Source organism: Felis catus, chromosome A2 (genome assembly GCF_018350175.1).
Source record: "Felis catus isolate Fca126 chromosome A2, F.catus_Fca126_mat1.0, whole genome shotgun sequence".
In the NCBI taxonomy this organism is placed as follows: domain Eukaryota; kingdom Metazoa; phylum Chordata; class Mammalia; order Carnivora; family Felidae; genus Felis; species Felis catus.
Window position 1 is genome coordinate 94,631,923 of NC_058369.1, and position 14,353 is coordinate 94,646,275.

The 14,353-nt window shown below is 34.4% G+C and overlaps 1 protein-coding gene across 9 annotated transcripts in view; it reads left to right on the forward strand.

Moving 5' to 3' along the window:
• CDK14 (cyclin dependent kinase 14) overlaps positions 1-14,353 on the forward strand; it is a 674,504-nt gene that overhangs the window by 300,279 nt on the left and 359,872 nt on the right. For all 9 annotated transcript variants that reach the window (XM_045053225.1, XM_045053222.1, XM_045053223.1 and 6 more), the window contains one exon: positions 3,303-3,365. In XM_045053225.1, the coding sequence (XP_044909160.1) occupies positions 3,303-3,365 (63 nt within the window). The remainder of the gene's footprint in view (positions 1-3,302; positions 3,366-14,353) is intronic.

Here is a 14,353-nt window from a genome sequence, read left to right on the forward strand (position 1 = left end):
ACAAATAATTCCTCAAATAAAGGAAACTAAAATGTTTGCTCTAACACAGGCAATGACAACTGTAGTCCAAATACTGCCTGGAAAATAGGAGATTCATGCTGTTGTTCCAAGGTCAGAGATAAAAAAGAATTGTAGGTCGTAGGGTTGATGAAATACAGTACATTTTGATGTTAATTTTATTTAGTTGTGGGAAGAGAATATGACTTCTGCTTTCTAACTTTTAAGTCTTTATCTGTGTCTAATACATTAAGTTTTTGAGTATGCCATTCTTATTTAAAAAACGTGTAGCATGAGTTTACTGGGCACAAAAGTAAACACGCTATTTAATTGTGTTATTCATATTCCTTATAACCTTCCTTTTTTTTTTTTTCTGGTAAATTCTGTTTGTTGATCCTTGAACTAAGTAAGCTAAGCCCCTGAAGATTTTGTGAAATTATCAGTTTCTTCTTTTATTTCTACCAACTTTTGGTATATATTGGTATGCCATGTTGTTAAGTACATAATGTTTAATACATTTTCCTTGAATTCTATTATGTCTGATATTTACATTGATATGATTCTTTTTTATTAATATTATCCATATAAATAACAATATAAATATGTAAGTATGAAGTATAAAATAAAATATAACATTTTTTATTTTCAAAGTTTTTGTTGCTTATGGTTTCTAGATTATATCTTGGAAATAACATGAATTGGATTTTCTTGTTTTGTAAACTGAGATTTTACATTTAAAAAAATGTTTAATGTTTATTTATTTTTGAAGGAGAGAGAGACAGAGTATGAGCGAGGGAGGAGCAGAGAGAGAGGGACAGAATCCAAAGCAGGCTCCAGGCTCCAAGCTGTCAGCACAGAGCCTGATGCGGGGCTCAAACTCATGAGCTGTGAAATCATGACCTGAGCAGAAGTCAGATGCCCAACTGACTGAGCCACCCAGGCGCCTGAGATTTTATATTTTTTATTAGGAATTTTTAACATGTCATGGATATATAATTATTGATATACTTTCTCATTTTATTTGTTGTGTGTGAAGCAGTGAACAAATTAGATACAGTTCTTCCTCTGTGGATTCTGTTATATAATAGGCAATATTTTAAATGATACCTTATTTTTGTATATCATTTTATAGGTGAAAAGTACTTTCTCATGTACTATTTTTTTTAATGTTTATTTATTTCTGAGACAGGGAGAGACAGAGCATGAGTAAGGGAGGGGCAGAGAGAGAGAGGGAGACACAGAATCCGAAGCAGGCTCCAGGCTCTGAGCTGTCAGCACAGAGTCCGACGAGGGGCTCAAACTCACAAACCGTGAGATCATGACCTGAGCTGAAGTCAGTCGCTCAACCAGCTGAGCCACCCAGGTGTCCCTATCTCATGTACTATTTTATTTGTTCTTCAGAAGTCTTCTTTAAGGGAGGTGTTAGCCATATTCGAAAGGAGAGAGGAATTAACAATATGGAGTTACAGAATGGCAATTTGGGAACCAGAATTCATTCCTCAGTTTGGTAAATGCATGATATCAAACTTTTATATAGTCACTCAGGAAAAACTCCATGGAACTCATAATTATCTTTTAGAGTATTTTTTAAGTAAGCTATACTATATGTAAAACTATTTCCACCTGTATTAAGCTCTTCTCTGTGTTTGACATTTTGTTGGGCCAAAGAGGCAATAATTTCCAAATTAAACATAGTTTCTGTCCTCATGGAGTTTGACTTTGATTTGGAAGCTAAACACCTTTGATATGGTCTAAGATAAAGGCAATATTGTCTTAGAACATATCTAAGAGCATTTCTTCTGTCCTGTTGCCCTTCAGTTGGCTTCTTTCATTCTCTATTCAAGTGTAACTTCTTTGAGAGACTTTTCCAAAGTCTCTACACCACAATAAATTCCCCTTACTATGCCCTCAAACATTACCCAGTACTGTTCTTAAAATAATATATAACATACTTTATTGTAATTATCGGCATGTCTGGGTTTTTTTGTTTTGTTTTGTTTTTTTGTTTTTGGGGTTTTTTTTGCTTTTGCTTTTGTTTTTGTTTTTTCTTTTTGCAACTGTTTAATTTAATTCTGTGTCTTTAGTGACTAGTGTAGTGCCTGGAACACAAGAAAGGCTCAAGAAGTGCACAGTGAATAATCAATGCATGCTAAATTTTGTTCTGTATCCTCAGCAGTACCAACCTGGCATGCAATAAAGGAGTCTGACCTGTTACCATGACTGTAGCAAGATTCTTGAATATAACATAAACTCTAAATTCTTCAATAATTGAAGCTTGATAATAGGGTATAAATACTAATGTTCAGTGGCTTTTCCAGAATGATAAAATGTTTCAATGTTATAAATCTTATAGTACCCTCTAATAAGAGAAGAAAAATTGGAATAGCAACTCTACATGTTTTTTCAAATTTCTATATAATTCATTATATAAACATAAGAAGCATTAAGATGAAAATAAATACAGTTGTAGGCAAATTGAGCTGGGGATATTTTTAAAAGAGTAACAGCAAAAAATGTTACTTAGAGATATTCCTTTTAAGTTACATGCTGTGATAAGCATGGCTGTTTTATGTAAAGGTTGAATCACTAAACTCTACACCTGAGACTAATACTACCCTCTGTGTTAACTAAGTGGAATTTAAATAAAAACTTTAAAAAAAGTTATACCTGATATATTTGTCTTAATTTATAATTTTGAAAGTGTTTCTATTCATTTAAAAATATATTTTGGCAGATACATTCAGGAGTTCTGGAAACCTGAAAATTATTTTTTAATGAATATAGTTATGAGAATTTTAAGTAAATAGTGATTAATTTTGCTAGAATGATATATTTGTAGTTTCTCATCTCATACAAAATAAATAATCATAACCTGCATTTGCACTTGAAAAATACAAGATAATTGGCAATGTAATTGGTTTAGTGTGTGTTATGTGTATGTGTTTTGGTTTAGTTTTTTTCAGGTATGGTACCCATATTTACAGTTAAGTTTTGTTTTGTTTTGTTTTGCTAAAAAATATATTTTCAATGAGGAGGAAATTAGGCACTTAAATTATGGACATGGATACCTTCTAATACACAGATATGTGTAATACAAAACAGAGCCTAAAGATAAAGGTAATGATTCAATTGTGGTTAAAAACGAGAGGGCGGAGAAGCATTCGGCTACATACAAAGAAAAAATCCACCCACTTGTCTTATATTTGCTTTGTTCAGAAGGCAGTAGTGACTTTGAAGTAGAAAAATATTGATTCATCATGTTATAGCCAGAGGGATGTTAATACATTTTCCCCTTTTTCTTCCAGCACACTGATTTATGTCAGTACATGGACAAGCACCCTGGGGGGCTGCATCCAGATAATGTGAAGGTAGGAAAAGATCTTTTTAAGCCAGTGGTTAGCATTCTTCATGTGTATTTTTTTTTCATCAAAGTCTAATCTCTCTACCATAACTTAAAAAAAATTGTTGTGTAAAGAGAAGTGATATTGAAGTAAACCATGGTTAGTGCTCTCTTGAGTGATTGGAAACTATGTTTAAACATTAAGTCTTTTCACTGGAATATTTAGATTTAATTCTATTTTTGTTTCATGCTAATAATAAGTGAGATCCACTGGAATGCTGTTTTAACACTGTTTTTAAGAGAAGAGAGTTTCAGGTAGCTCTCCCTTAGAACTTCATACTAAAGTATCAGTAAGTTTCAGTACAAAATACTATGATCCAAAACGTTATGGTGGGTTCATAGTACATATTTTTTTTATTTGTATGTACAAACAGATAACAGTTTCCTACTGCTCTCCTTCATTTCTTTTATTACAAATTGGATTGCTGTGTGTCAAAAGAACTAAGTTTTTCTAACATCTGACCTAGCACCCATCTTGGAAATTGTTTCAAAATTTCATGCTTCAAATAGGAGATTCTTTCTTGACATCTGTGAGAGCGTCAGAAGATACCAAAGTTATATATGAAGGTTTAATGATGTGCTCACATTCTGTAATTCAAATGACTACCTTTCATGATCCTGAGAATCAATGGAGTGATATGGATGTATGTAAAGAAAAATTCTGCCCATTCCTTCCTAGGCATTATCTATTGACACCGCTCTTTGCAGCAGGCATGTTTCTTTTGTACTTTTCTCTTTGCTTATAAAAATATATATGCACGTATGGTATTTTGTGTGTGTTTATTTTGCTCTATAAAAATAACATGTTATTGTATGTCTTTTTAAAATATGTATCATGGATATCCTTTAAAATCAATGTATGATTGTAGTTTAATCTTCCTGAAAACTGCATATGAGTCCATAGTATGAAAAAAACCATAATTTTCAACTGTTTCTTATTCATGGATCTTGGCTTGTTTCTAGAATGTTGCTATTGTAATGAATTCTAGGGTAAATAATAGTATGAAACCTTTACATTCTTACTTCTTTTATATATCTAGTTAATGGATTTTCTTTACTAAGAGACAAGATTTCAGTTTTAATGAATTTGACAGGAACATTTGCCCACAAGTTTGTAAACTATAGGAGGACTGTTTTTCTTTACTCTCATGAGCATTGACCATAACCAATCATTTTAATTTTTGCCATTCTGATAAGTAAAATTGGAAAGCTTTTATGTTAGAGTTTTCTTGGCTGCTAGTGACATCAAGTATCTTTTCACATGTTAAGATCTTGACTATTTGTAATTACATTGCCTGTTCTTATATATTATCTATTTTTCTAATGTTGATTTTCTTATTTTTAATACGTTGTAGGTGATTGTTAATATTTGTGGTATTAATGATGATTTTTATGGTGGCCAGTTATGTTGTATAACTTTTTTAATTAAAAAAATTTTTTAACGTTTATTCGTTTTTGAGAGACAGTGGGAGACAGAGTGTGACTGGGGGGAGGGGCAGAGAGAGAGGGAGAATCTGAAGGAGGCTCCAGGCTCTGAACTGTCAGCACAGAGCCCAACGTAAGCTCTGATTGTGAGATCATGACCTGAGCCGAAGGTAGACGCTCATCTCTGAGCCATCCAGGCACCCCTATGTTGTATAATTTTAAAATGCAGGAACTTGTAGCAATTCTGAAATAGCATTGTGTTTTAGACAAATAATAGAATCAATATGGTTTTAGACAAATAATAGAATAAATAATAGAATCAATATAGTCTGTTGTTTCATATAGCTCTTTTTTTGTTGTTTTTTGTTTTATTGATAGATAAATAATTTATCTTAGATATTTATGATAGATAAATAATTTAAATTCTTTGTTAATTTTTCTTCAAAATCAGTATCCGTTGACATAAACAATTATTTAGTCTTAAATTGGGGAAGAAATTTTAACAGATGGAAAGACTCGTTTCGTCAATCTTGGCCATGTTTAAGTCCAACTCCAAACATTAATATCATAACATGAACATAATTTTGGTTTTTTTCCTAAACATTTAAACATTTTAAGTTCTCTTATTTACACATTAAATGTTCTCTTCTTAGGGATGATTAGGTTCAAAACCAATAGTACAATACATCCTTACTCTTGTTTCCTACTTTAACCCTGGGGATCTGTAGAGAACCCAATTAGTGAGACCTTCAGCTCTAGGGGACCCAGGGGGCTCAGCTCTAGGGGGCTGAGCCTGCCAATCTCAGTGAAAATCAACAGCTACTCTGAGCAAACTTTGACTTCTTGACTTCCAAGTTCAGTGACAAGATTGAGATTAAAGAGCTGACTGAACCTTTTCAAAAAGAACCGTGACATCACTGGATTTTTATTATTCTTGCTTGGTTTTCTTATCAACCCTCTGTGTGTCATTAGTTATGAGCTAAGTATTGGTGGAAATTTTTGTTGGTGAAACAAAGAAAAAAGCTTATTCCACAAAGCATCACCATGTTCACCATACTCAGGCCAGTGTCACTGGTAATTTTTGTGGCATTTGTAAGTTCTGCTTTTTCCATTACATTTTATTTTTCCTTTATCTCCTAGTGGTCTCGAGGAACTTGACTTCTAGGTTGCCATTTTTCAGCAACTAGTATGTACTTGAAATCATGTTTCAACAACTCTTATCCAAGTTTTGCAAGCTCTTCTTTTATTCCATGGTCATTCGTTGTTCTTCAAATACCTAGTGTTTGCTACCTATTCCTAGCCCTTGTTGTGCCATGGCAGTAAACATGGTTTAATAGTTAGTGCCTTCCTAGGCTGTGGTGAGAAACTTAATGGTGTATTCATTGTGCAGTCAGAATAGAAATAATGTCACAGAAATTGGACGGAACATACACAGTGAGTCTGGATATTAGTCATATAGAGCAGGAATTATATATACTCAGAAGTTGCTTGATGTGATCACAGATTGATGCCTCACTACATTTTTGCCTGTAATGTGATTTACCTCTTCTTATACCATTTTGAATAACTGAAAGTCAGCAAAATGTATTGATGTATAGTATCCCTTTACACATAGCTATTGAAATCTCAGCTCTTTCAAAGCATAAGAGACTCTTAAAAACTGAGAACAAACTGAGGGTTGATGGGGGGTGGGAGGGAGGGAAGGGTGGGTGATGGGTATTGAGGAGGGCACCTTTTGGGATGAGCACTGGGTGTTGTATGGAAACCAATTTGACAATAAATTTCATACATTGAAAAATAAATTAATTAATTAATCAATCAATTAATTAATTAATTAAAAAAAAGAAATCTTGGCTCCTTGAGGATTTGCCAAAATGTACTGGACAGTCTTACTTCTCGAAATATTTACGTGTACGGGACACCTCAGTAGTCATTTAAAATTAGAGGTTCAAACGTGGCTCCATGGCAGAGTCACCTGCAAAGCTTTAAATGTATATATATTCTCTCCTCTCTTCCAAATTCAGAATAATATTTAAAAATTCCTTTAAGTAGGAAGAGGTGGGCATTTGCTCAGACCCAGTGCTGAGAGCCCAGGTTGCCTCCCATGATCCACAGTGTCCCCTTGCTCTCCCTGTGACCCTGCATGGCTTTACCTGTGGAGGACATGTGTGCTTGCTAACAACCCTGGCATGTCACCCTCTCACAGACTTACAGCCTGCCTCTGCTGCTCTTCACTCTGCCAGTGGGGTGATCACTGTGGACAGGGGCTGGGCCAGTAGGTGGGGATGGGGAAGAGCATGAGAGACAGGGTCTGGCCTGTGGCGCTTCAAAAAATAGGTGTCAGACCCATGCTTCAAGGTTGAAAATTGGAAGTGTCTTTTGTGAAGAATCTGATCAGTCTAAGAGAACAGACCTAAAGAATCCAGGCAACTCTACAGCAAAGACCTCCTTTGACATAAGTAACTTGGAGGAAGCAAAGTTGTGTGCATTAAATTAGAGAAAGATTGTAAAGAAGACATCAAAAAATTATCAATACTCTCAAAGATGTAGAAGAACTATAGTATATCTATAAAATAAGAATGATAAGTTATTTTTTTAAAAAAGGAACTTAGTGAACAGAAGGTTGCTTTAGAAATTAACAATATGATGACAGAGTGGTGCCTGAGTGGTTCCGTCAGCTGAGTGTCTGCCTCTTGATTTTGGCTCAGGTCATGATCTCACAGTTTATGAGTTTGAGCCCTGTGTTGCACTCTGTGCTGGTAGTGCAGAACCAGCTTTGGATCCTGTCTCCCTCTGTTTCTGCCCCTCCTCCACTTGCATGCATGCACGCACTCTCTCTGCCTCTCAAACATAAGCCTTAAACAAATATGATGAAAGACATAAAAAATAACAAAAAAACATGGGTGATAAAGGTAAAGAAGTTTTCCAGAAAATAGAGTATAAAGCACAGATCTGAAAAATGAGAAAGAAAGTATCAAAAAAAAAATTAGAGGTCCAGTCCAGGGGATCCAACCTCTGAATAATTGGAGAAAATATGCAGGAGGAATCATCAAAGTAATAGTCATTCAACTACACTTTTTCCAGCTGTGGAGGATGTGAATTTCAAGATTAAGAGGGTCCATTAAATGCCCATAATATTTAATGAAAATAAACTGACAATAAGATTCCTTATTGCAAAATTTTAGAATGCTGGTTTTGAAGAAAAATCCTACAAAAGGAAACGGCTTTACTGTGATAGAATTATAGTGGCCTTAGCCTTTTCAGCAGCAACACTGGAAGGGAGACAGCAGTGGGACAGTGGCTTGAAAGTTCGTATTTAAAATTATTCCCTCAGGGAGCCTGGCTGGCTCAGTCAGTAGAGCATGTGACTCTTGATCTCATGATCATGATTTCAAGCCCTATATTGAGTTTAGAGCTTACTTTAAAAAAATAAATAAATAAAATTATTCTCTCAACCTAGTATTCTATACAAACTATCAATTGTGAAGGTAAAGTAATTATTTTCAGATGTTCAAAAAGTTGAACATAATGCCCAGCTTTGCATCCTTTCTCAGGAAGCTACTTGAGGATGTACTCCACTAGAATTCAGGGTATAAACCAAGGCAGAGAAGACAAAGAAACCAAGAAACAGAGGCTACCACAGAGAGAGATGCAGGAGGTTTTCAGGACAATGCTGAAAAGAATCCCAGGATGACAGTTATGCATTAGTCTGGGAGAGTAATCCACTGGTCCAGTTGGAGCAGGTCAGGGGTTTCCAGGAGAGATTTCCAAGAAGAGGAAATTGTTAGGTAAAATACCTAATGTGTTTGAGAAGATTTATGAGATGGGAAAAGAGTTTGGTGTTGAATTAGCACTAACTGCAAAGAAAACTAACCAAAGGAAAACAAACCAATAAACAAAAGAACTAGATCATCAGTAACACCAGGAAAACCAAATTATTGTGTGGGGGTGGGGGTGGGGGTAAAAGTATTCATAGTAAACTAAATGGCTCAGGTCTAAATAATATTTACATAGTCATAATAATTTAAATGTTAATGTTGGTAAAATTAAAAAGGAAAAATACCTCTGAGTGATTCTGCTATAGCCAGGCAAGCTCCTTCCAGGATTAGTATCCTAGAAAAGGTTTTTTGACTCTGTCCAATGTTCTTCTCCCTACACTACATGATTAATACATTAAATTACTGTAAGTAGCTTATTATTTAACTTTATATGCACTCAGTCACATAGTTTTATCATCATTTTCATATTGAAGATAGTACTCTTATCTTCTCTGAGGGTGTGGGAAGTTAAAAAATAGAATGCAGCTTGTTAATGCCTGTGTTTTGGCATCTGAATTGCCATGCACGGAAGCAGTCGGCCCTTATTACCATGTTGGTTTCCATGGGAGGCCACTCACCTAATTATGCACTGGCTTTTCTTCACCTGCTTAGACACAATGCCCTCCTCCAGGGTTACATTTAGGATCTGCACTGCAGGTGAAATTATTCTCAAAGTAGTCTGACTGTGACATAGTGACAGATGTCTCACAGGTATTTCTGTTTGATACATTAATGCATTTTTTTCACGTTGTGATATTTATTGTCACTTAAATCTATAAATGCAAAATGAAGAGCATAAGAATAATATTTACTAAGTTAACAGCTGTTCATAAGGCTGAGATGTTAATTTAAAAAAAAAACAGTTGAGCTAAAATAAGACCTTGTAATGGTTCTTTATAAATTTAAGGAGATGGGAAAACCAGGTGAGATCCACTTTTATGTTAAAAGAGCATATTCTTTAGTAACTCCAGAGCTCTGTGTTTACCTAAATAGCTTGTAGATCATTAAATGTTTGGAATGTTGTAGATACTGAATATTCATTGCAGGGAACAGAAGGAAAGTACAGTGATCAGACCTTTTTGTTTCTAAATCTGGCAATTTTGACTTTTAGTTTGATTATTGGGCAGCATAAAAATATATGTAAAGCATTTGTCTTGGATTCTAAAAATGTGAATATTTTTGTTTAGATTTCATATATCCTTGTTTACAGTAATACTGTGGGATGTCATGTACCTAAGAATTGAGATTGTTCTTTAATGTGAATCAGATACAATTTTAAGCATTACAAACATGATAGATCATTGAAAAATGAAAGAGAAAAGAACAACTGGAATGATACTTAATTTGTGATTTCATAATAAGGCATGGAATTCTACAGTAATTTTATGCTAATTCTCAGCAAAACATCTGTTAAAGTTTATCTTTCTTGATGTATATTCCTGGTAAATACTGAAGTAAACTCATAACAAAAAAATAATAGTAAACTCACAACAAAAAATAAACTCATAACAAAAATTGTCAATGTTAACTAAATTTCTAGAATCATTTGCTATTTTGCCCACAAAATATATCTGTTCTCAACATGACATTGTGAAATAAATATTCACTATTAACTAATGGTTTGTTTCTTAGCATAATATCAATTTTAGACAAATGGGTAATTTTAGCAGTTAATTACTTAGAGGGCAATTTAAAATCTCAATCAAAAGCCTGAGGACATTGTCCTTGTTATAAATATTTATGATGATTAAAGGTATAGCAAGCAATTGCTAGAACATAATTGGTATGTCAGAAACTAGTTAGAATTTGGGGGGAAGGATAGTTTATTTTTTCCCCCTTTTAAGCCATTCACTATAAATATTATTAGGTTTTGGCTATCATCGTTGAGTCGAATGCAGAACTTGTGTTAGTTCTTCAATTTATAATTTTCAATGATTTTACAGGTTGATCATTGAGGTAAAGAAAATGACCATAACAGCCTAAATTTTACCCTTCACTCAATGTTTCTTGTGTTCTTTAAAAATTGATAATCATGAGAGAATAAAAAAAATTAAGGTTCATAAAAAAGATTAATTGATGCTGTCTCCAGGTAATATCTAGAAATGTAGATGCATGAATCTTATTGATGACATTGGATCTTCCTGTATTTTTCTGTAACGTACCTTCATATCCATGTTATCTTAATGGCTTTGCAAGAAGATTCCTTTCAAAAAAACCGTTTGCATTTTTTCAACAAAATTGTTTTGGATAATCCAAAATAATCCAAGCGGTTATGAATACTGTACCTTATTCTCTGAAATATCTGACATGCTACTGGCATATAGCTGAGTTTTATTTTTTTTAATTTCAATATCTATATTAATTAAAAAGATATTAGGATTATTATGCTTGAAAAATTGCTATTTTCCTTTCATAGTCCAGGGAACAAGCAGGTGTATAACAGACAGAATAATGTTATGCCAAATTAAGACTGTCTTATACAGATGGCACCGAGAATTGATTCCTAAATGAGACTTTCTAATGTTCAGATAGAAAATCAGATAGCACCTGATTTTCTCCATATTCTACATTAGAGCTCTCATTTAGCTGGTAATGATTTCCTACTATGCATTACTGTGACTATATAGAGGCTTTTCTCATTCTGTATTTTGAGAAATAGGATTATTTCATGAAGGCATTAATGAGTGCTTTAGTCTCAGCACCTGTCCAGGTTTCTTTTGAACATTTTTATCCTATTTTTGCTATAACAAAATAATCTTCCCTATCTAGAAAGTGAAGGATTAACAATAAAAGAAAGTGAAGCTTCATGTGTTGATTCATATTGTGCTCGACGTTCACAGGGGCTCTAAGCAGTGAATTTCTGGTTTAGATGTGGGGCCCACTTTCCGCCATTCAGATCATGTCTTTTGTATCTTTGGCATCATATGCTTGCTTATCTGCTTGTAACAGTTTGGATCAGACAAAGGAATCAAGGCAGGTAATTAAACAACAGACTCTTTCTTAGAAGTGCTTTGAAACCTGGATTTAAAAGAAATCACCCCAAAGATTTATGAAGTACAACCATCAGAAGTATGCCATATGATATTTTGTTGAGATGGAAGATGATTGTAAATGGAATCACCCAGCTTGGGGAGTACTCAGTGGGAATACACCTTCCTGGGTTTTAAACTTAAGCCATTCACCTTGCCTCTCTCCCCTTTAAGGGTTAAGATGGATCCTGCACTTGACCTCTTTGTTTGCATGTTTTCCAAGACAAACAAGAGGACCCAGGAGGGAAATCAGGCTGAGTAATAGAGTTATGTACACACTACCGAAGATATTTGTAATTTTTTTGCACAGGTACAGCCTTCATGTGACTAGCCAGTACATCTCATTAATGTTTTGTCATAATGTATCCATTCCTATTATTTGAGACCTATCTGAGAGGATGTAAAGAGAGGTCTTTTGATCACTGTATCCAAATTCAAAGTGTTTCCTGCATTCCATTTGAAATTTATTTTTCTCAGTGCTACAGCTTATACATAGAAGCTTTCTCTAAGACCCTTAGACTCAAGGTTTATCACCTTTGCCAGTTTTTCAGTCTGCATCTCTCTCACACACACACTTTTTTTTTTTTTTTGTAATTTTATTGCGTTTTTATCTGAAAGTCAGGACCTCTCAGTCCCCTTCACCCATTTTGCCCATCTCCCTCTTCCCCTCTTCTCGGGCAACCACCAATTTCCTGTTTATGGGTCTATTTCTACTTTTTTTGTTTGCTCATTTGTTTTGTTTTTAGATTCCATATGTAAGTGAATCATATGGTATTTGTCTTTCAATTAGCATAATACCCTCTAGGTCCATCCATGTTGTCACAGATGCCAAGATCTCATTTTTTACGCCTGAGTAATATCCCATTGTATGTATGTATGTATACTTCTTCATCCATTCATCTGTCAATGGACACTTAGTTTGCTTCCATATCTTGGCTATTGTAAATAATGCTGCAATAAAACATACGGGTCCATATATCTTTTTTAATTAGTATTTTCATTTTCTTTAGATAAATACCCAGTAGTAGAATTACTGGATTACATGATATTTGTATTTTCAATTTTTTTTGAGTGGGTCCATACTATTTTCCATAGTGGTTCCATCAGTTAGCACTCCCACCAACAGTGTACAAAGGTTTCTTTTTCTCCAGTTCTTGCCAATACTTGTTATTTCTTGTCTTTTTGATTCTAGCCATTCTGACAGGTGTAAGTTGATATCTCATTGTGGTTTTGATTTGCCTTTCCCTGATGATGAGTGATGTCGAACCTCATGTATCTGTTGGCCGTCTGTATGTCTTCTTTTGAAAAATGTCTATTTAAGTCCTCTGCTCACTTCTTAATTGGGTTAATTGGGGGTTTTGGTATTATATAAATTCTACATATATTTTGGATATAAAACCCTTATCAGATCATTTTCAAATATCATCTTTCATTTCAGCATGTTGCCTTTTTGTTTCATTGATGGTTTCCTTTGCTGTGCGGAAGCTTTTTATTTTGGTGTAGTCCAAATAGTTTATTTTTGCTTTTGTTTCCCTTGCCTGAAGAGACATGTCTAGAAAAATGTTTCTGTAGAACAATGTCAAAGATTACTGTTTGTGTTCTCTTCTAGGAGTTTCATGGTTTCAGGTCTCACATTTAGGTCTTTAATCCATTTTGAGTTTATTTTTGTTTATGGTGTAATGAAGTAGTCCAGCTTCGTTCTTTTGCATGTAGTTGTCCAGTTTTTCCTGGATCATTTATTTAAGACACTGTCTTTTTAAAAAAAATTATTATTTTTTAATTAATTTACATCCAAGTTAGTTAGCATATAGTGCAACAATGATTACAGGAGTAGATTGATTCCTTAATGCCCCTTACCCATTTAGCCCATCCCCCCTCCCACCACCGCTCCAGCAACCTTCTGTTTGTTCTCTATCTTTAAGAGTCTCTTATGTTTTGTCCCCCTCCCTGTTTTTATATTATTTTTGCTTCCCTTCCCTTATGTTCATCTGTTTTGTTTCTTAAAGTCCTCATATGAGTGAAGTTATATGATATTTGTCTTGCTCTGACTGACTAATTTTGCTTAGCATAATACCCTCTAGTTCCATCCATGTAGTTGTTAATGGAAAGATTTCATTCTTTTTGATTGCTGAGTAATACTCCATTGTATATATATATATATACCATATCTTCTTATATTTTTTTTCATATCTTCTTTATCTGTTCATCCATCGATGGAGATTTGGGCTCTTTCCATACTTTGGCTATTGTTGATAGTGCTGTTATAAACACTGGGATGCATGTGTCCTTTCGAAACAGCACACCTGTATCCCTTGGATAAATACCTAGTAGTGCAGTTGCTGGGTCACAGGGTAGTTCTATTTTTAATTTTTTGAGGAACTTCCATACTGTTTTCCAGAGTGGCTGCACCAGTTTGCATTCCCACCAGCAGTGCAAAAGAGATCCTGTTTCTCTGCATCCTTGCCAACATCTGTTGTTGCCTGAGTTTTTCATGTTAGCCATTGTGACAGGCGTGAGTTGGTATCTCATTGTGGTTCTGATTTGTATTTCCCTGATGATGAGTGATGTTGAGTATTTTTGCATGTGTCAGTTAGCCATCTGGATGTCTTCTTTGGAGAAGTGTCTATTTATGTCTTTGTCCATTTCTTCACTGGATTATTTGTTTTTTGGGTGTTGAGTTTGAT